This window comes from Bos grunniens, chromosome 8 (assembly GCF_055505025.1).
Source record: "Bos grunniens cultivar Pamir isolate PY7600 chromosome 8, Bosgru_T2T1.0, whole genome shotgun sequence".
Taxonomy (NCBI): domain Eukaryota; kingdom Metazoa; phylum Chordata; class Mammalia; order Artiodactyla; family Bovidae; genus Bos; species Bos grunniens.
The window spans coordinates 5,017,640-5,041,132 of NC_141172.1; the positions used below are offsets into that span (position 1 = coordinate 5,017,640).

General features: G+C 35.4%; 1 protein-coding gene across 4 annotated transcripts in view; it reads right to left on the reverse strand.

The window, feature by feature from the left end:
* FBXO8 (F-box protein 8) overlaps positions 1 to 23,493 on the reverse strand; it is a 39,493-nt gene that overhangs the window by 13,102 nt on the left and 2,898 nt on the right. The window contains exons 1-3 of one of the 4 annotated variants that reach the window (XM_086414714.1): positions 10,797 to 10,979; positions 9,880 to 10,216; positions 8,221 to 8,347 (exon numbers count right to left, since the gene is read on the reverse strand). In XM_086414714.1, coding sequence (XP_086270840.1) covers positions 8,221 to 8,347; positions 9,880 to 10,208 — 456 coding nt within the window. In that variant the 5' untranslated portion in view covers positions 10,209 to 10,216; positions 10,797 to 10,979. Of the gene's footprint in view, positions 1 to 5,545; positions 5,740 to 8,220; positions 8,348 to 9,879; positions 10,217 to 10,428; positions 10,570 to 10,796; positions 10,980 to 23,493 lie in introns of those variants that run through there. The other 3 variants (XM_086414713.1, XM_086414715.1, XM_086414712.1) reach the window with 3 other exon arrangements.

The window sequence follows — 23,493 nt, forward strand, 5'->3', positions numbered from 1 at the left end:
CAGGTGTCAAATATTTATCTACTACAATCCAAAAGTTCCAGGACAAAGAACCCCTAACCTAGAGCAGTGTCTGCTGCTGATACTATGGTGTGCGCAGTTGTGCTTCTAGTATAAAATAAAGCTACAGTTTGGTAAGCACTAAGCATTTAACACATACTATTTCATTAAATCTTCATGACACCACCATGATATACATACTATTATTATCTCCATTTTGGAGTTGGGGAAATTGAAGCATAGAAGGTGTAAATAATTTGCACGAGGCCAAAGTCATATGCCTAGGAAGTGGAGAGATACTTAATAAATATTTGTTGAATGAATGCTCAACTCTTTCTGTATAAAGCTTCCAGATGACTTTCAAGAGAAGCTGTAAACTTGTAAGGATTATATAATTCAAACGGGGGAGGGGGGGGCGGGGGGGGGGAAAGACAATCGTAACATAAAAAAGAAAAAAAAAGTATCTAAAACCTATGAATTAGATAGGTGCACCATAAACACCTCAAATTATAAACTCATAAAGGTTGAAATCACTATTCCAAAAATAAAAAGTGACATGTCATTCTAATGATATATTTAACTGCTAATAAGTGGTTCAGAAAGATCTTAAGACTTTTATTATATAGAAGGTATCTTTAAAAATCTTATGAAAGGGAAAAATGTTACATAATCTTATGGCTAAATGTACACCACAACTAGCTGGTTGAAAATGCATAGTGTGTCTTTAATACTTCCATATTTCAAAGCTGCAATTAAATTGATAGATGGTGTGCAACTGATGACATCCAATAATTGAGGAAATACTATCTTTTCAATTTCTGATAAAGCAGTCATATTTGAGTGACATCTACAGTGACATTGGTAGCAACAATTTCAAATTCAGGAAAGACATTCAGGGGAGACAACTACTTCTGATGGTAAAGCTGAGAACTTAAATCTAGAAAGCGATGTCAAGTTTCAGTGAAACTGGTTACATCAGATAAAGAAGAACACTGGAGAGGTGTCAAGGTGGTCGGATAGGGTATAAGGAAATAAAAGGCAAACAGAATTTTCTTGGAAATGTATTTAAAATATAAATACAATACTGCAAAGTTTCTAGGAACATTTATCTAAATTGGTAACAAAATTCATACAAAGAAAAAATCTCCCTCATTTTTAGCATTTCCTATTTTAAAATATGAAGTATTAGTGCTGTGGTGTCAAAAATATTATAATTAAAATATACTAATTTTATTCTTTCCTCTAGTTCTTAGTTCTCAGTACACTGTGCATTAATTTCAGTATGCTTTTACTCCAGTAGCAAATTAGTGTTTCCTATAACATACAGAGGAAAACAAAAGCAAAGCCCATCAGGTGGTTTGGGTGATGAATAAACTGTGGAATACTCTAGTCCTGAATCTTTTTCAATTAGATACAGACTAGAAAGGGTCCTGGAAAACTAATTTTCTCTGAAGCTTCTGAAAGGTTTATGCCAAGTCTCTAAGTGTCCTTCTACGGACTGATTCTAAACCACGTGAGGGAATGACTTGGAGACAGGGGAGGGTATGGGAGGATGGTCAAAGATACAGTATGGTCAGGGCGAAGTGTAAAATAAAGTTGATCTAGTAGACACCAGACAAAACCAACACATAATAGATCAGATTGAAACAGAAACATACATACATATGCACATACTGACATATACATCATGTTGACCTTAAGAGAGTTTTAATGTTTAGTATGACTAAATGTTTAGTTATGTGTGACTAAGTTTAGTATGACTTGACTAGCTGTACCAGGTAGAAGGTTATTAAGTTATCTAGACAGAGGTTAATTAATATTCAGTGTCTGAGAGGCAGAGTTTTTTTGTACTTTGACTCTAACAATGATCAAGGTAAAGGGATTTTGCTAATGAATGAGAGCATTTTAGGTCTTTTGAGTATATATATTTTATAGAGAAGGTATATTTGGTAAGGGATTCCTCTCATTGTCAACAAGTTCTTTTTGCCCTAAATAAATTCTCATCAGCAAACTGGAGATAAAATTAATTTGCTAATGAGAACCAGCAATGTCTATTTTTCTGAAAAACTTGGTTCAGAATTACATGTCAAACTCCTATGAGTTTGGGTGATAATGATTATGTAGCATTAGTATGTTTTAACTACAAAGAGCAGGAACCTCAATTCAAAAAATGTCCAGTGATTTATTGCCTTGTATAAGAAGTCCCAAATTACTAAGGCTCTAGGATTTTTAGGCTCACACATGGAACACAGACCCAATTCTTTCTTTCCAGTGTGTCTGTCTGGGTGTGTTAACAACCTACATGGCTGCAAGGAGGTCAGAGGTATTTCTATCACTACATTGCTACACACCCATGCCCAGAAGTACACACGTGCACATACAGCACACAGTATTCTTTCTTCCAGTCTCATAGATTGGCACTGGACTACATGGATGTCATGGAAGCCAAAGGGAATGAAAGCAACATGATTAGCTTGGGATAATCTATACTCAACTCCTGAGGAATGGAGCTGGGCTCTCGGCTGTTGAGGGTCTTTATCTAGTGAGGTATCTAAGTGATGGGATTTAAATCCTACCCATATAGGACTACAGGGATTTTTTAAAAAATAACTTTCACAATAGAATATAGTGGAACTGGAAGGAACTCTAGACATCTCCTGAGTTCCGCTTATATTCTTTTGTTTTTCCACACTGTGTAGCAGTAACTACTGCCTTCTGGTAATTAAGTATAGTCACTTCAACCACAGAATAATTACCTACGCTTGTACCTTTTCTTCCTCCCTTTAGGTCTATTTGTTCAGTGGCAGGAGGACCTAAAACAGCGAGAGGGTGGTCTCTGCCAGCAATCTGCATTGTTGTGCCTCTGGTGTCAATACTCTTGCCTTGACTATTAATGTCTCTAAACCAGCAGAGCCCCAGGAACAAGAGAAGTAGAATCACACATTTTTCGAGTGGCTCACTAGTGAAAACAGTGCTGCAGACTCTTGGAAGCCTGCTCAAAGGCCGTTTTGCTCTTTCACTGCTTCTAGCATGTCAGCCACAGTTGCTAAGTCATGTTAAGTCTAAGCCAATAGCATAACCCTTTCTCTTCTGTTCTCCACTGGTCTAGAGGCGTTCATGTGATTCAGTTTGGGTCATAAGAAATGAGCAGAAGCATACTGAAGGCTCCAGAAAAGAATTTTTTCTCCTTAATCAGCATAAGGAATATGAGGAGTTTGCCGCTGATCTTTGTGCTGAGGGTACTTTCATATGAGAATGTGATGCCTTGAGTAGTGGTAGCCAGTCAACACATTGAGCTCCCACTGTATCACTGAAACAACTTTGGGATACCCATTCTGGGTGTCTTCTGAAGCAAATAAATTTATCCGGCTTAAACCATTATTAGGTTCTTTGTTCTTTCAAGCCAAAAACACCTAGATGAACCACACAGGGAAAGTGGGTACTACAGGTACATTATAAAATGTGGTACTGAGTAGAGCAGGACAGTGAAGGGGAGTGAGGACCCAATCATTCCTAGACATATTTTAGTTTGTGACATTAGCTAAGAGCTTAAGCATTCTCTCTCTGTGCTATGAGGCACTGTTTAAAGTACACCCATCTGACTGTCAAACTGGCTCAGGTTCTACTATATGGCTTAAGTTTATTCCTGAGAGACTGATCTAACTTCAGTGGAAAGATAAAGTCAAACTTCAAGGCCTGCAGAGCTGGGATAAAACACCCAAAAGCAGTACATTTGCCAAACTAAAAAGCATCTTTTGTGGCCTGTCAATCTTCCCTGGGAATACCCCTGGTGCAGGAGATTTAATAGAGTTAGTATAGAGAATGAGACACCAAGGATATGTTGATGAATGATCTGTTCCAAGTTAGTGATACAAATACTTAATCAGTGTCTACAGGTTGTTATTTGAATACAATATTGCTATCAGGTTTGATGTCCTACCCTTATTTTCCAAACTTAACATGTTTGACTACAATCAAAATATAGAACATGAATAAAGCTCTTGGTTGTCTAGACTCAACTCTGTTTTATTATTTTTTTTTGTAATTAATCCTATCAGACCAAAGGAAAGAGAACAAAAAATTATAGATCCATAGACTTTTAAATAGGAAAGGAGATTATAGGTAAAATAAACATCATATAGCTGTCAGTGAATAAGGGTATATCCACTATTTAATCCAGGTTTATTTAATTCATTTAGAAACACATTCACACAGAGTAAGACTACACATAATCTACCCTAGCATACCTCAGAATGTGTTCCCCAGAATGTTACTTTATAGCCCTCCACCCCACCTCGCCAAAAAGAGACTATGACAAATAAACTCACTCACAACACTTTCTTCTTAGATATTCACAATGGGAATCAATATATTATAAAGGCTTTGAAAAGTTATTCTTTAAATAAGCCAACTAACTGTAACTTATCATGATCAAATTTATTAGACTTGGGAAATCTTTTGACTACGTCCATTATCTTATGGAATAATTATTCCAAAAAATACATTTGGGAAATGTGCACTTTCTGATGATATCAGAGTTTTCTACCTCCAGGAAAATAGTTACTGTTCATCATTGCTTCTATGGTATGAAGTCATGGCAGTGAACATTTTGGTGTTGAATATTGGACCAAAAAAGTAAGATTTTATACATGAGACAATGTAAAAATTGAATACAAATACCCAAGTCCTTTTCTATAATGGAGAACTCCTCCAAATTTCCTGTTTGTATTTTAGCTGGTCCAACAACAAAAAGAAGATGATCCCTTGAAAATAATTTGCTTACACATTTACATCTAAATATATGCCTAGGTAAAATTTAAAATGTTTCTCATAATAGATTTTATCCCAGATCTGTCTTATAAAATACACATAATTGTATGCATGTGGCTCTTTCTACATGAACACAGGAAAAATGTGTTTATACAGTGTTTAAAAAATCTTCTTTACCTGACCCCAGTGAGGATACTGGTGCTTCCCTGATGGCTCAGACGGTAAAGCGTCTGCCTGCAACTGTTGGGCTGCCGTCTACGGGGTCGCACAGAGTAGGACACGACTGACGCGACTTAGCAGCAGCAGCAATGCAGGAGACCCGGGTTTGATCCCTGGGTCAGGAAGGTCCCCTGGAGAAGGAAATGGCAATCCACTCCAGTACTCTTGCCTGGAAAATTCCATGGACAGAGAAGCCTGGTGGGCTACAGTCCATGGGGTCGCAAAGAGTTGGACACGACTGAGCGACTTCACTTTACTGAGGATATTATTTTAAAAATTTATAAACATATATAGAAACAAAAATAAGCCTATAAAGTTAAACCATGTTCACTACCAATTTCATCCTTTAAATTTACAAATAACTCAAGAAAACATTTATTACTCAATGGAATAAGTTACTGGTTGATACGTAAAATTACTTTATTATAATAATGCTGGGGAATAAAATTACACACGTAACTTGTACATGCAGGGGAAATATGGCCTAATGTAAACAGATGGTTTTTAGCACATTCCTTTACTAGAATGTGGTCACCTGCCACAAGGTACACAAGCTCATGCACAAAATCAAGACTTTCAAACAGCTGAGATCACAACATCATGCATATAACAGCAGCGTGCTAGACAATCGTACCACAGACTGTGCAGAAGTTCTCCCCCACCCCATGAGCCACTGCCAGCAGCTGCTGTGGAGTTTGGTTACCCATATCCGTGACATGAACGATGTCCTTTGGAGAATCTTGCTCCCTGTGGCTGTAAGTATTCTTATTTTTATAATATTTTAATGATGCTTGCTATCAAAATGTTAAGTACAGAACTAGAAATTATGGAAAAGTAGATTTATTACAATATTGAACAATTATATACATCTTATCTCAGGTACTTAAAATAAACACCGCTTACATTTAAACATAACATCAAACGTAATTAGTTTACTTCTCAGGCTTAAATAAACCCAAATAACACATCTGATGACAGTGCTCCAGTGAGGGGGAAAAATAATCAACCTCCATAGGTACTTTCTGATTGCTAGCACTAAAAAATCATGGCAAGAGTCATTCTAAGACCTGGCTGAAATATGACTCATGTAGGTGAGTTCTGTATAAAAACATCTACTAGGATGATCTTTTGATTATATTTTGGTTGGTTAAGCAACCAAACTGACATTGATTATTTATCAGTCAATGAAAGCAAGTGTGGAATATTAATTAAAATACTTCTCATTTCCCTGCACCTACAAGTGTACTTCAGTGTCCTTCCATGCCTACTTATGTCCTAAGGGTACTCTGGTAAAGAGAGAATTCTATTTTGTTATTAGGCCACAGCTGCTTGCTGAGAGCCTGGGTGATGTTCATAAAAGCACAGAAGCAGAATTCTGGAACCAAAGTCACTTTGAATGGTTTAGTTCCACGCTGCCTGACAACAGTAAGTGCCCCTTTCAGAACAGTGAATTCAATACTTCTGGAATGCTCCAGGATATCTTTGAATCAGGCCAGGGAGTAAAAGAAAGAAAATACAGCCAACTCTCAATAACAATGGGAGGTAGGATGGATAAGTAAAAATCTGAAGATCTAAAAATCTTATTTTTAATTAGTAACTTGAATCCCCTCTTTAGGCAAACATTTGACTTTTATAGTTTATTGTCAGATAAAGAGGACTTTAATCTTACCTCTTTTCTCTGTCCCCCTCCCCCCGCCCCCGCAAATATTCTAGAGGAGGTACAAAAGAACTCTATAGTCTGATATATGTAGCTGCAAAGATGGAAACATATTTTGACATCTAACTTTTCCAATTCAGATATTTAAAACTACCCATATAATATTCTAGTATATAAGGGCCTATCTATATTTTCATTTTTGCATAAAAAGGATACTTTATAATTTAGTTTAAAAATGGTACTCTTTTAGCAAGGAATGACTACTTACCATAATCAATATGAGCAGTTATATCCAACTTTTCTGACTTTGCAAAGGTACAACTCAGTACTTACCGAGTTACACTTTCCTTATAATGTAATATTTGCAACTGATATGAATTGGGGATGACAGTTTTGCTCAATATTGGCATAATTCATGACTGGAGCCAGTATGACTTGATAAATTAGTCCTAATAAGACAGGCCTGTAATAGCTAGCTGCCTTTCCTGATTCCCACGTATCTAGAGTAAAACACCATACCCCTCTGCCTCAATTTTCTAGTAATCATCATTCAATTAACTCAAGATACTAATGCAAAATATTTCTTATTGTAACACTAGTCATATGACCTGTTTAAACTGGCAACATCAATATTATACTGGTTTTAAATGTATACTTTGAACTTTAACTTCTAATAAATCATTCTACTTTCATTAAAAGTATGTCTTCTATTCATTGAAAATAAAAGTGGTGAAAGAAGAGAACAAATCTGTTCTTTATAATGTATTTGCTTTATAACATATACACTTTACTGTATTTGTGGGGCTAAGACTTAAATGATCCACCCAAAAGTCATAGTTCTGAGTGTTACGTAATTTCTATTAGATTTATAAGAATAAGAAACATTTCTAAAAATCTGAACCTTTCCAGAATATATTGAAATAAGAATAGGTGAGAAGGGGAGCCAGTGACAGAACTATCTTCACATTTTGATCACTCATATGTTAAGAAAGGATTAAATAATTAATTCATTTCAAGCAGTGCTTTTTGATTCTCCCACTCTCCCTCTTCTTTATTTGTGTTTGCTTACTGTCTTAAGAAAAAAAAGAATCAGATAATTAATGCAAAATTATGCAATTTTATAACAATCTATAAGTTGTTTCTATGTTATCATGGGATTAAGATTTTTAAAGGCATTATTTAAAGACATTTTGATGTGTCACGAACTAGAAAAATATCCTTTGTATCCTCTGATAATCATAACTAAATGGAAGTGAGGAAATGAAGAAAATGCTGCAGGTAAAGTCTGATGAATATATTTTGTGCTCTCAACTGATAATGTAGTGGTATCTCAACCAAACGTAGGTGATGGCTGCATGCGCATCATGGAAGCTGCCATACAAAGTGAACAGATCGCAAGATTAGTACTTGACATAGTAAGGAAGAAAGAAATGACTAAGTCATATAGCAATAACTCCAAACACTGGGCTTCACAGTGATTCAAAAGTCATGTTAAGAGACTTATAATTTTACTTGCAAATTTATTATGTTGGAGCAATTAAGTTCAACAGTTACAAATGTTCAAATTCTTCACTTACCTCATCTGGGTTGGCATTAAAGGTGAGACTGCCTTCATCCAGCTGCATGTACAATTTTCTGAAAGAAAATCCTAGAGGTGGGTTCTTGTTGTAAATGGAACAGTGACCCCAAGTGGATTTACACAGCCTGTAAGTATGATAAAAATCAGATGAGAAAACATGACCAGATTGAATCTTCTAAGTTAAAGATGTATGTACATGATAAAATAGTGATATGAAATGATATAAAATTGGATTTTACAGCTCTGAAGTATAAACTGCTTAATTTTATGCTTGCTTTATTTATTTACTAGAGTAAAACAGACAAACGCCTTCAATTTAGCAATTCTGACAACACTTAATAAATGTGAATTACAAAGATTGGTAATATTCGAGTCCCACTGAAGTTAAACATAAATGATGACAATGATAACAGCTAACATTTACCAAGTGCTTAACAGATGCCAGGCACTATTTAAAGCATTTTAATAGTATTAATTTGCTTAATCTTTACAACCATCCTATGATTTGGCACTACAGATAAAGAAACACAGACACCATAAAAAAGCTGCCCATGGTCACACAGCTAATTTGTGTAGAGGCAGGATCTGAATCAAAGGAACTTACTCTCGAGCTTGCAGTACTAACCAAGAGTCTAAACAGAATTAAACAACTATGTGCTCCATTGTGAAATATAATTGAGTGGGGGGTGGGGGAACTGCTGGGCAGAGGGAGAAACTGTAATGCTGTAACTTTAATACTTCAATGAAAAGTTGCAACATTAAGATTAGTATATGTTAGGATATTGCTTTAAAACACTGGTTCTTTACTATCAGAGCTAAACATGACTTTTTACAAAATCTGTAATACTTGAAATACCTCAAAACACACTGTTTCTATTAATACACATTGGGACACTTGTTTCCAATTTTGTTCAGGGGCATTAGCTACTGGTTATTATTTGAAAGCTAACCTTTCATCTTGTTACAATTCCTAGAAATTCTGGATGGATACCATAGTTTCACTTTCTGGTATTATTAATTTTTGACTCAAACTTCCAAATTTCCTTCTTTTCTCTCTTTTACACACACAGGCACAGAGAGAGAGAGAGCTTGCAGGAAAACAAGAAAGTTACTGTCTCAGCCTATAACATCAAAATTTCTGAGGAAAGTGGGTAGAATATTCACTTTTACATGGGAATATCTTCTTCATAGTTAATTTATATCATTGCATTTTTTTTTCCCAGCCAAATGAGATGATTCTGTAACGGAGTTTAGTAACTTGTTTAGAAAATTATCATTTTAGCAGCCTCTTTACTCTAGTCCCATAGCTTTTGACTTTTATTACTAAGCTATGTAAAAGCAACAGAACCTCCCCTAAATTAAAATACAAAAACTAATCCAGTCTTTAATTTATCAAGGAAAAAAAAATCCAAGAGTCAGAGATATAGGCATAAAGGAAGCATTTCTCTTAGAAATGAACAATCCAGATTTAAATCCTGTTCTAATAAGCATAGAAATAAACTTTTTTTTACAAAGTTTAAATATAGGACCATAAATTAAGTTTGATGGGAATATTAAAATGGAAAAAAGCAGCACTCCACCCTCCAAAAAAAAAAAAAGCATTTAGGCAAGGTTATACTTGGTGATATCTGGGTCAAATATGGTAAGTTGAACTTACCCTTGCCAGAGAAGTTCATCATTGGCCAGGTCCTGCCAAACGCAGGAAGCTAAGCAGAGGTCAGTGGCATTCAGGTAGGACAAGATGGTAAAGCTTAGTTCGGGAGGCAGCATTTCCAAATTAATGAATCCTTCCTGTTCTTTAGACTTTCTTGTCTTCAGAAGATGATATATGTCGATGCCCCCCTGGACGTGTTTGCGATGACTGGTGTGAGACATGTTGCTGGCAGCCACCCTCCTGCTCTGCTCTCTGCTGAGGTAGCCTTGCTCACCGTAGCCTTCCTGCTGTAGCTGCTGGTTTCTGGCCACTCTCCACAGCCCCTGACCCATCTGCAAGCCTGGGAGAAAAGCCAGAATGGAGTAAGGCTCTATTAAGAAAGTAATCCACCTTTCCCTGCAGTACTACAGGTCTACATGAAGCATTCGTTTATCAGAATTAACATGTTTTAACATTAAAAACATATTAAATAGAATAGCAAATTACAAAGAACAGTCAGAACATTGTAAGCATGAAACTTGGATTTGGAGAACTATTTGGTTTGATTATCACCTTTATCTCAGTTTGCTAACTGCTTTTAAAATCCACAGGTGACATAATCATTTTTCACAAGGTAAGATTTAAAAGTTACTGACGTCCTAAAGACTCTTACAAAATTATAATTATGTGGACTTATGGGCCAGTATTAAATACAACTCTGATCAGAGCACAGGACTTCATTTAAAAGGTCCCTACACACTGCTTTTTATCACAACCCAGGCTAAGCTAAGCTAGCCCCTTTTAACCAAATTCCCAGATGCATAACAGCTGTGAAACAGGCTTTTCGTTTAATTCTTGCCAGTCTGCTCTTAAGTTGTAGGCTGTAATAAAATGTAACATAGGCCCTGAAGTCTAATTCAGAAATCTTATAAATTAGACACCTAGAACTCCACGATAGAGAGCTCAGTGATGACTATTTGGTTCTGTTGCTGCTTTAAATACAAATCTTGAAATCAATTTTCCAGTTCTTCTCCATATGGTCCTATGGACTCCTCAGAGGTCCCTGGGAAAAGGCAGGAGAAAGGGAGGGGTGGTCCAGTCTCTCTTGCCTCCACTCCACCTCCCACCAGAGCAGTTCTACCTTTATCTGTTACAAATACCAGACTTCCTTATATGCAAATATTTAGAAGGCTACTGGTCTAGCCTTTCCATTTCATTTGGTTTTGCAAATAAGTAACTTTCCTAGGGCAAATAAATTCATTGAGAAAAATGAAACCAGGAAGTGTTTTTAACTAACATAAATTATTTCCAAGATCTCTTTTACAAATAAAATATTCCTGTTTTAAAAACCCAATTTTTCTACTAATGTGTATGAGTTTTAAAAATTTGGAGGAAGAAACCGGTTTTTGTTCAAAATCATTAAATTTCATTGCATGACCTAACCTTAAAATATGGCTTTGTTTTAATTGGCTGTTTACAATAAAGAGTAGTAATCAAAATAAAAAAAGCAACCCCTCCACCAGACTATTGGTGACCAGAAATTCTGAAAATTATCAGGAATAATTTTTGAAAATTGAAATATTTCAAATAAATTTGAAAACTGAATGGAATTTGAAAGAATATCAAAGGCTATTTTTTCAATATTTAAAAAAGCATGTATATTTACTGAATTGTTGGTTATTTTTTGGATAATGACTACTTGTTGATTAAAACAGGAAAAACAGTCCAGGATAATTTTTCACTCTTCGTCCTTGGAAATCCAAAAGCTTAAGCTATCAAGAGATTGGGTGAGGTGGGGGGCGGGGGGGGAAGGGGGAGGTATAGAGAGAAGGAACATATTAATAATTTTTAAATGTAGGAAAACTTGTTTTTTCAAAGAAACCACAAAAGGTAGTAACTTTTCCTCTTTATAACACATATTACCATTATGGTAGCAGTTCCTAAAGTAGTACTTAAGCTATAATAATTAAATTCTAATTTTCTATTAGAATGATTGAGATACCAAACTGATAACACCAAATATTGGAAAGATGTGGAAACTCAAAGCAATACAGTCACTTTGGAAGACAGTTTGACAGTTTCTTACAAAAATAAACATGCTTTTACCATATGCTTCAGCATTCATGTTCCTTGGTATCTACCCAAATAAGTGGAGAACTCATGTCCATGCAAAAACCTGCACGTGGACCTGTAGCTTTAGTCATAATTACCGAAACTTGTAAGCAACCAAATTGTCCTTGAATAGGTGAATGGATAAATTTACTGTGATATATCCAGACAAAGGAATGTTTAGTGCTAGAAAGAAATGAGGTATGAGAAGACACAGAAGAAACTTAAATATATATTACTAAGTAAGAGCAGCTGATCTGAAAAGGCTACATCGTGTGTGTGATTTCAATTATAAGACATTCTGAAGAAGCAAAACCACAGACAATAAATTAACAATGAAAAAAGCACAGAATATCAACAAAAAATTTGGAAGGAACTTTAAGTTTCCTTAAGGTTTAAATATGCTATCATATTACAACATAAGTACAGCTTAATTTTGACACGACTTATAAACATTTAAAAATTTTTATCATAGCCATTTCTCTGCTGATCTTAGCAAGAACATATCTAGAAATTGAACTGACTGCTAAGCTCATCACAGTATATCTGTTCTCATTTTAGATAATTATATTTATTCTTCTCTTTTGCACTTGTACTACCAAAGGTAAATAATCAAATATGATGACTATGATGTCTGAAGTCTCAAGATTTAAGGCATCTAATGTCAATTTGTATGTACTTCCCTACCTCTTTATGGTGGCATATGGTTAGGCAGCTGTTATTCTTCTCAGGGATGTTGCTAGGGAACGCAGAATCAGGGTGATTTCCCTAGGCTCTGGACTTAAATGGGATCATTTAAATAGAGCACTGGATAAAGGAACTCAGAAAGCATCCAGCAGGTAGAAAAGAGGGAAAGCCAGCAGATGGGTCTTAGGATTAAAAAAAAAAAAAAAAGTTAATGGGGAGGGTGGAGGTTTGAGGCACATATACACATGATTCAGACAAAGAAAACTGCATTTTCTATCCTTCTACTGCTAAATAATATTGCAAATTACCATTGTGGGATGTCTTTTTCCCTTTAAAGCAGTTCTGGATTCTGGGGAAGAACGCAGCATGATAAATCACTTGAGAAGGATCAATATCATAAATTTCTCCTTTGGAGAAAGGAAAGGGTGTCCACAGTGCTCCATCCTACTCACAGTCTTCCTTAGGGTAACAGGTGTGTGGCATGTGGATGGAACTGTCAGAAAAGTGATTAAACTAAAAAAGACATGAGATCCATTGCAGAAGTTGTGAAGCAAGTCACAGAGGGAGCATGGTATTGAGGACTCTGATGCTGAACAGACACTTGAGTTCAAGTCCTGACTCCACTGGTCAGCACTTACAGGACTCTGGGGAATTTACTTCCCCTATGGCTCAGACAGTAAAGAGCCTGCCCACAATGCAGGAGACTTGGGTTTGATCCCTGGGTTGGGAAGATCCCCTGGAGAAGGAAATGGTAACCCACTCCACTTCAATCCACTCCAGAAGGAAATTCCATGGGGTCGCAAAGAGTCGGACATGACTGAGCGACTAACACACACATGCAGTCTAAGCTCTGGTTCTGTCATATTTAAGGTGATAATGTACATATAATATAATAGTAATACACACAGTTCAAAGGGCTGGTGTATTAAATATTACATACAGAGTTCACTTCACAGATAATTTTAAAATGTTAGCTCATTTGTTTTGACAAAACCATATTTTTACAGAGCGAAAATGATGAGCCTTTTGGTAATACATAGCTCTCTATATAATAAACAATAATAAATAGCTCCCTGATAGCTCAGTTGGTAAAGAATCTGCATGCAGTGCAGGAGACCCTGGTTCAATTCCTGGGTCAGGAAGATCTGCTGGAGAAGGGACAGGCTACCCACTCCAGTATTCTTGGACTTCCCTTGTGGCTCAGCTGGTAAAGAATCCGCCTACAATATGGGAGACCTGAGACTTGGGTTCAATCCCTGGGTTGGGAAGATCCCCTGGAGAAGTGGCTACCCACTCCAGTATTTTGGCCTGGAGAATTCCATGGACTGCATAGTCCGTGGGATCGCAAAGAGTCTGAAACTACTGAACGACTTTCACTTTAGTAATAAAACTTATAGAATGATACTCCAATTATCACATAAAGAAGAATCCATGAGTGAGTCTGCACTGATGATCAATAAACACATAAAGAAGAAAGGAAAGCTCTTCCTTATAGTAAAATTCTGAATAATAAGGAGTTAGAAAAATTATCATTTTACTATAATCATAGAAAAAATAATTCAGGCAAGAATTATCAATGAGTGCTGAATCTGGAGTTTGATAAAGAATGGAAAGTTTACAGAGTCTCAAAGTATCTGCCCCTATAAATTACTCATTAATTACAAAAAGAAATTAAGAAATCAGATAGTATTTAACCAAGTGTTCAAACTTAACTTTTATCAATAAGAGACAAACAGACATATTGCCTCTGAACATATGTGCCTCTGGACCCTGAGAAGGACATAACAATTATACAGTATTTTGGCCAAAAATGTATAACATTTATCTAATCATGAGGAATATCAGAGAAACCCGAGTCTACAATCTTTTTTTTTTTTTTCTTTCAAAATTGCCAATGCCATGAAGCTGAAGAAAGGAATAATTCCAGACTAAAGGAGACTGAAAAACATGACATCTAAATTCAATGTGTGGACTGGATCATATACGGAAAAAAGTGCTATAAAGGACATTACTGGAATAACTAAAAAACTAGATATACAGCCTAAGATTGGGTAAAAATACTTACATCAATGTTAACTTTAATGAATTTGATAACTGTGTAGTGGCTTTGCCAGAATACTGGGTTGGCCAAAAAGCTTGTAATGTTAGATGTTAAAGAAAAACCCAAATGAACTTTTTAATATATTCTTGTTCTTAGGAAAAATACTGAATTGTTAAGGCATAACATATACAACCTAGTCTCAAATGGTTCAGAAAAACAGGAATGTCAATCTCCACACAGAGAGAATGTTAAAGCATGTTGCAAAATGTTTAAAATTTGTGAATCTGAGTAAAAGGTGAAAAGTGTTAGTCTGGCAGTCCTGTCTGACTCTTTGTGACCACATGGTCTGTAGCCTGCCATGCTCCTCTGTTCATGGAATTCTCCAGGCAAGAATACTGGAGTTGGTTGCCATTCCTTCTCCAGGTGACCTTTCTGACCCAGGGATCGAACTCAGGTCTCCTGCATTGCAGGCAGGTTCTTTACTGTCTGAGCTACCAGGATAAAAGGTATGCACCAATTATTTTTATTAATCTCACAACCTTTCTGTAAACAGAAATCTTCTGATTAAGGAATCCAAGCATGTGAAATTGGAAAATAACCGAGTTTGATATGCACTAAGTTTAAGCCTCTTGAGAAACCTATATGCAGGTCAGGAAGCAACAGTTAGAACTGGACATGGAACAACAGACTGGTTCCAAAAAGGAAAAGGAGTATGTTAAGGCTATATATTGTCACCCTGCTTATTTAATTTCTATGCAGAGTACATCATGAGAAACGCTGGGCTGGAATCAAGATTGCCGGGAGAAATATCAATAACTTCAGATGTGCAGATGACACCACCCTTATGGCAGAAAGTGAAGAGGAACTAAAAAGCCTCTTGATGAAAGTGAAAGAGGAGAGTGAAAAAGTTGGTTTAAAGCTCAACATTCAGAAAACGAAAATCATGACATCTGGTCCCATCACTTCATGGCAAATAGATGGGGAAACAGTGGAAACAGTGTCAGACTTTATTTATTTTGGGGGGCTCCAAAATCACTGCAGATGGTGACTGCAGCCATGAAATTAAAAGACCTTTACTCCTTGGAAGGAAAGTTATGACCGACCTAGATAGTATATTGAAAAACAGAGATATTACTTTGCAACAAAGGTTCTTCTAGTCAAGGCTATGGTTTTTTCAGTGGTCATGTATGGATGTGAGAGTTGGACTGTGAAGAAAGCTGAGCACCGAAGAATTGATGCTTTTTGAACTGTGGTGTTGGAGAAGACTCCTGCGAGTCCCTTGGACTGCAAGGAGATCCAACCAGTCCATCCTAAAGGAGATCAGTTCTGGGTGTTCATTGGAAGGACTGATGCTGAAGCTGAGACTCCAGTACTTTGGCCACCTCATGCAAAGAGTTGACTCATTGGAAAAGACCCTGATGCTGGGAGGGATTGGGGGCAGGAGGAGAAGGGGACGACAGAGGATGAGATGGCTGTATGGCATCACCGACTCGATGGACGTGAGTTTGAGTGAACTCCGGGAGTTGGTGATGGACAGGCAGGCCTGGCATGCTGCGATTCATAAGGTCTCAAAGAGTCGGACACGACTGAGAGACTGAACTGAACTGAAGTTTATGAAGTACTGTTCTTTGAGCTTAGTGTCATACAGACTGAAAACCATCACTAAGGAGATAAAAGTTCAGCATCACGGTTTAAGAGTAGTTAAGTGACCCTTGTCAAGGCAAACATTAAAACAGTAAGAATTATTTTTGCCATTTGTGATAAAAATTTTTTTTTAAAGGGAGAAGAAATGTTTCTTAATGAAAGTAGAAGGGAAAACCCTTTAATTTTGTGTGAGCAGATTTAAGGCTTGGGATTACTGGCTGTGTTCCCTCCTTTTGTGTGTAATACTATGTACACAATATTTTAAATATATTTAAATACAAATATTAAACAATAATATTGTTTTTGTACTATAAACCACAATTTATTTAATACTTACTCTGTGCCAAGCACTGTGGAAGCTTTAATTGCATTATGCCATTTCTGTCCTCAAAACAACCTTAACAGGTAGATATTAGATATTATTCTACCTATTTTACAGCTGAGGAAATAGTGACTCAGAGGTGTTAAGCAACTTTGACCAAAATCTCAGAGCTGACAAGTGGTAAACTAAAGATTCAAACTCAGGTCTGAGTCCAAAGCTTTTATTCCTAACCGCTGAGCCCTATGTGCAGAACTGGCAAAGACAATTTACCGTCTGTTTCTTCATCACTAACTCTCATCTCTTTTACCTCTGCAGCTGCTTATTACCTCCACCATTGCTTCCAGCTGCAGTTTCTCTTTCAAGCTACTGTTCTTGTGGAAAGCACATAGGCTTTGATGTGAAAAAAGATCTACTTCAAACGCCTACACAGAATCTGATTAGACTACAGTCTGTGGTCCTTATTTTCCTCATCAGGAAAACAGTGAATAACTCTTACTCCAAAGAACTTAGAGGGGTTAAGAGAACCTAATATATAGGTAATTTACCATCACAGGTAGTTTTGTAGTCACCATTCAATCCCCTTTAAAAGAAACTCTTATTTTGGTTCTTCCATTTCAGAGTATACCTGATTATTCTAGACATAATGATCTGAACAGTTACAATCCTGGTTCTAAATTTCATGAACTTAGGATCTGTGAATTTGGAGATGCCATTTACTTTTGCTAGGAGAAAGAAAACTAACATCTAGTAAATATATAAAGTTAGAAGAAACTAACTTTGCTTAGATTGACACAGTTTGACAAATAAAGTCAAGTATATAGTCATCAGTCAGTGATAAGAGAGAGACCATTTTGGCAGTTCAGTATCAGTACTATCATCATCTTTAATCACTACAGATATATTTCTAGAAATGGAAACTTTATGACTTCATGGGAAGATTCAATATATCAAAAGTCCTTTTTGCAGTATCACAAACTAAATTAATTAACAGGAAATTTCTACTATAGATCTTTATGACATTTTCACATTCCTAGGAACCTGAATTATAAACAGCTTTATGTATAGAATGCTAATTTCTTAGATCTCTGAAATCAATTTACAACTGTTGAGATCTGTATTTTTAAGCATATTTCTTGATTATAAAATATGAATTACTCAAACATATGTTCCTTAAGACAACAATAATTTTGGAACTCACCTATCATATTGTGCTTTATTACTGTAAGAAATACAAATTAAAATATATATACAGGTAGTTCTTATACAGGACCATGCTAACTACTGAATAACAGTTCTATGGGACTTTGCATAGCAAGGCCATGGTTCTAAAAAGCACACATTTCAGTTTACATGGTACCATGTAGAGTAAGAACTGCCTGTAAGTACTAAGACGGGGGAATGATTCAACCCAATAGGCTACGAGGAAAAATCCAGTACCAAACACAGTGCCTCAGACCTACAAAGCACTCAGCAATATTTGTTGACTGAATGAATCTTTAAATGGTAAACAACAAGCAAAACTGAATTAGATCAACCTTATCTAAATTCCACATCTTTCAAAAAATCATCAGACTAGATCATAGACTTAAAATGCAAAACATGAAAGAATACAACTTTTAATGACTGTGGCTTCGTAGTAGAGCCTGAAGTCAGGCAGGTTGATTCCTCCAGTTCCATTCTTCTTTCTCAAGATTGCTTGGGCTATTCGAGGTTTTTTGTATTTCCATACAAATTGTGAAATTATTTGTTCTAGCTCTGTGAAGAATACCATTGGTAGCTTGATAGGGATTGCATTGAATCTATAAATTGCTTTGGGTAGTATACTCATTTTCACTATATTGATTCTTCCAATCCATGAACATGGTCTATTTCTCCACCTATTAGTGTCCTCTTTGATTTCTTTCACCAGTGTTTTACAGTTTTCTATATACAGATCTTTAGTTTCTTTAGGTAGATATATTCCTAAGTATTTTATTCTTTTCATTGCAATGGTGAATGGAATTGTTTCCTTAATATCTCTTTCTGTTTTCTCATTATTAGTGTATAGGAATGCAAGGGATTTCTGTGTGTTGATTTTATATCCTGCAACTTTACTATATTCATTGATTAGTTCTAGTAATTTTCTGGTGGAGTCTTTAGGGTTTTCTATGTAGAGGATCATGTTATCTGCAAACAGTGAGTTTTACTTCTTCTTTTCCAATTTGGATTCCTTTTATTTCTTTTTCTGCTCTGATTGCTGTGAAACATGTATAATATCATATATGAAATGAGTCGCCAATCCAGGTTCGATGCACAATACTGGATGCTTGGGGCTGGTGCACTGGGATGACCCAGAGGGATGGTACGGGGAGGGAGGAGGGAGGAGGGTTCAGGATGGGGAACATGTGTATACCTGTGGCAGATTCACGTTGATATATAGCAAAACTAATACAATATTGTAAAGTTAAAAACATAAAATAAAAGAATACAACTTTTAGAAAAACATAGAGAAGGAGATCTTAGGGGTCTACATCTAGGCAAAGAGTTCATCAAAAGTACAAACTATAAAAGTAAAAGTTGGTAAAGTCAACCTCATCGATATTAAAAACATTTGCTCTTTGAAAAGTCCATATGAAGAAAACAAAAACACAAGCTACAGATGGAGAGAAAATATCTCAAACACAACAGCAAAAAAAAAAAAATCAAACAATTCAATTAAAAAAGGACATAAGACATGAACAGATACTTTGCCAAAGAGGATATACAAATTGTACATAATTACATGATAGACATTCAGCATCACTATCCAGAAGGGAAGTGGCTGTAGTTTTAAATGGCAGCACCAGGGATCCGTCCCAGTGGTGTTTGAACTGTTCAGTGTCTTGACTGTGGTACTGGATATGTGAATCTGCTCAGAATCTCATACATGCACATACACATGTGAGCAAAAATAAACTGCAGAATTCTGAATAAGATAGGTGAGATATGCTGATTTCAATATCCTGGTTATGACAGTATATTATGATTTTGTAATATGTCACACTACCCAGGGAAACTAAGCAAAGTGTACAAGAGATCTCTTGCTATATTTCTCACAACTGCATGTGTATCTACAATTAACTAAAAAAGGTGGGAGGCAGAGTACTGTACACTTAAAACAAGTGAATTTTATAATATCTAAATGATGCCACAATAAAGTTCTTTAAATAACTAGACACTCTAATAAACACTCTAAAGAGGGTGACCAAGGACACAGCAAGTCTAGTGACATTTGACAAATAGTAACTATTTTAGATTTAAGGAAATCCAACTAATTATTAAAACTCTATGACCTCTGAATCACCTCTGACTTTGTGGAACACACTATACAGATCAAAAGAAGAGAGAATCAAGGAATACAAATCTTTAAGTATACAAATTATATTAATGTGTAGGCTATTTACTTAGGATACATCAATAATCGAGTGGAGGTATAAATACAAAAGAATTGATGTGTGCCTCTTCCTGGGTCTAATAAACAGCATAAATGCAAACTACATTAAAAGTGGTTTACTCATTAAAAATCAAAGTACAGGAAATAATGTGATTTAATTTTGATTGCTGGAGATAATTTTATAATATTAATAATGTTAAAAGTTACAATATAATAATTTTATAATATTTCAAATTTGTGAGAATAATGATATAATTTCTTTAAAATATTTTAAAAATATTTTTAAAAACCATCAGTTGTTTAATCTCCTAACTACTATCCTTATTTCTATTAAAATAACAGTGACAATAACAATAGTACTTTTTTTTTACACATTGACCAAATAATTTAGAAGAGTTCTTTCTTTTTTTAATCTAATTATTTAGGCCTTCTGGTTTTTAAAATTAATGTCTAGTTTTATTATGCTGAGACTAGAGAATGTGGCCTATATGAGGTCTGCATGAGAGAACTGTGCAGGTTTTCTTGACACAGCTATTTTGGAGAGTGAATTTAAAGTTGGAGTTCCAATTACACAATATGCTGTGTGACCTCAGATATTTCAAACAAGGTTTCTGATATTTGGTTTCCTATAAAATGCAGGAAATCACTCCTATCTATATTACAGGATTGCTATCAGTCTTAACTGAGATAATATATTGAATATATAAAGGCATCTTTTAATTGTCAAGCAGTATGTATATCCTGACTCATTCCCTTTTCTCTAATGCAAAAATCTGAGAAACTTTTCTGACATATTTTAGATATAATTTTCATTTTTTAAAAAAAAGAGATACAGTGGCAGTCTAAACGTAACTGTTGTAACAGCACAAAGGCACTTCCACTTAGAAGGCAGCATAGATTATATTAATTACCAAAAGCTCTATCAAGTTAATTATTAACATTTCTGAGAACAATACTTTTCTGTTATTGTAATATCTTGTTCTCTTTTCAAAAAAGTAGAACTTTTCCACAAAAGAATGCTAAAGATTGCTTTTAATACCTACTGGTACATCTAATATAAAATTATCTATAAAGTATATTAATCATCTTTAATCAAAACATCCCTATGTAACAAGTTAAACATCAAATAAAGTATTATTCTAAAGGAACACACTGCTCTACTGCTTTCAGTAATTCTATGGCACTAAGGATTCAAACAGCACATGCTGTGGAAACAATATATGTGATAAAGAATGGTTCATACACCATTTAGATGGATGGATGACACGCAGGGGAAGATGGGAAGAACACAAAGGAGTCTGGAGGTCTCAAAAAAGCATTCTGCTTTAAACATTTTCATTTGAAGCAAAGGAGATTCTATAAAGTGTCTTCCTGAGTAAGCAGTGTTAAATCACCAGTCTGTGTTGAGCGACATGAATGAGCTACTTTAAATACTCATTATAAATCATTACTTTTCAATATTTCTTAAATGTCTAAATAGTTGGATTTACAAATAAGAAATTTCCTATTTCACATAAAGATCTAAAACTCTGTGTACCAAATGAGGAAATTCACTCCTTTATATTGCCTTGGAAATTTTCAAAATTTTTTTCCAACTAGGAAGTAACCAGATTTTTAGTTACTTTCTAAGTGTTATCATGTGATTGCATAAGAACATGGGAGATTCTGTGAGAAAATATTTTCCACATTTATAACCAAATTGGCAGCCCCAGCATTTATTTCTCTTTTTCCAAAAGAACAGACCACCAAGGTAGTTTAAAACAGACTGAGGAGAGGGGGGAAAAAGAAAAGAAAAAAAAAACCTGATAACCAAGCACACTTCTAAATTTGAAAGGCAACAACTGTAGAGAAATGAAGGAGGGTAAGTCCACAAGGAGGTCCTTCTAAGGAGAAAAGGGAAACAGCTAAGTACTAAGAGGTCACAGGGTACATTAAACACATAAAAAAAAAAAAAAAACCCCACTCATTAAATTTAAAGATCTGGTCCTGCAAGAGCAGTTTTTTGTTAGTAAAAGGCATACCATTTGTAGTTTTTTTTAAATCAAAAAAGATTTACAATATCACTGTTTTCTGAAGGTTTTTTATCCTGTTGTTTAATTTGATTCTATAATGAATGTTACCAAATGGTATCTAAACAAGTGTAAAAATTAAGATATGTCACTTAAAATGTAACCAAAAAGCAGAGAATTGGGGGCTTATTCAATTTCACTTATTTCTTCAGCTTCTTTTGCAGAGAGATGTTCCACTGTCTGTTTTAATTTTTGAGTAAAATAAATTTATTGAATTTCTCACCAGCATTATTTTTTAGTTGCACTGACTGCACTCTTTACTCGACCCAATTGTATCAGCAGTGGTCATGGCAGCACATTCCCAACCCTCAGGGCACAGCACACTCCATGCCCACTGACCACAAGGCCACTCATCAGAGTTGTGGAATTAAAAAGACAAAACAAAAACTGTCATTGTTACTGACATACTTTTAAAGAAATAAAGACAAAGTATCAAACAAAATAAATATATTTTTAATTTTATTTTTGGCCATGCCCTGCAGCATGTGGGATCTTAGTTCCCCAACCAGGGATCCAACCTGTGACCCCTGCATTGGGTGCATAAAGTCTTAACCACTGGAGGGCCAGGGAAGTCCCTAAAATAAAATAAATACTGACAGCAGCCAATAGAAAAGTCAGAAGTGAGATGAGAAAACATCTAACAGTGAAAACAGACTAACACAAAATGTGTGCATTATTCAGGCTCCTTCAACTTGTGACTACAAGGCACAATACTCGAAGTTTCACTTTCCTCACCTATAAAGAGAGTTTTGAACTTGATGATCTCTAAGTTCTCTTTTAGCTATAAAATTCTGTGATCCTCTAAAGATGAGAATATCCGAAAAATTAAAACAAAATGAAGAGGTGATAGAGATGGATGTGTGTGTGCATGTACGTGTGTATTTAGCATCTATCCTTTCTGTGTCTTTTCCCTATGTTCGTGACTCCTACAAATTACTGCTCAGCATAAGCAAACAGGGGTTCTTCAAGCATGGCTCACCTGCTGAAATCATGTTCCTTCTTTCAAATAGCTTATGAAATCCTCTGCAACCTGTTCTTGCAGAATACACAAATTGCTGATCATAGACCTAAACCAAACCTGCTGCCTAAACTTGAAACCAAATGTCTTTTCTCATCTCTCCATCATAAAAACATTTGCCCTAAATAGAATATAAACTCATTCAAGTTTTACCATAGAATCTATGTCAATAAATATCAGAAAAACAAAATCATGAGGAAAAAAAAATAAATGGGGAACATAAATTTCTAGAAGTGGATGTATTCACTAAGTTGTTTTAAAATATTAAGTAAAATAATCAATGAAAATGCAACATGAGGTAGACAAATAATCCACAGACTTCATATTAATGATTTT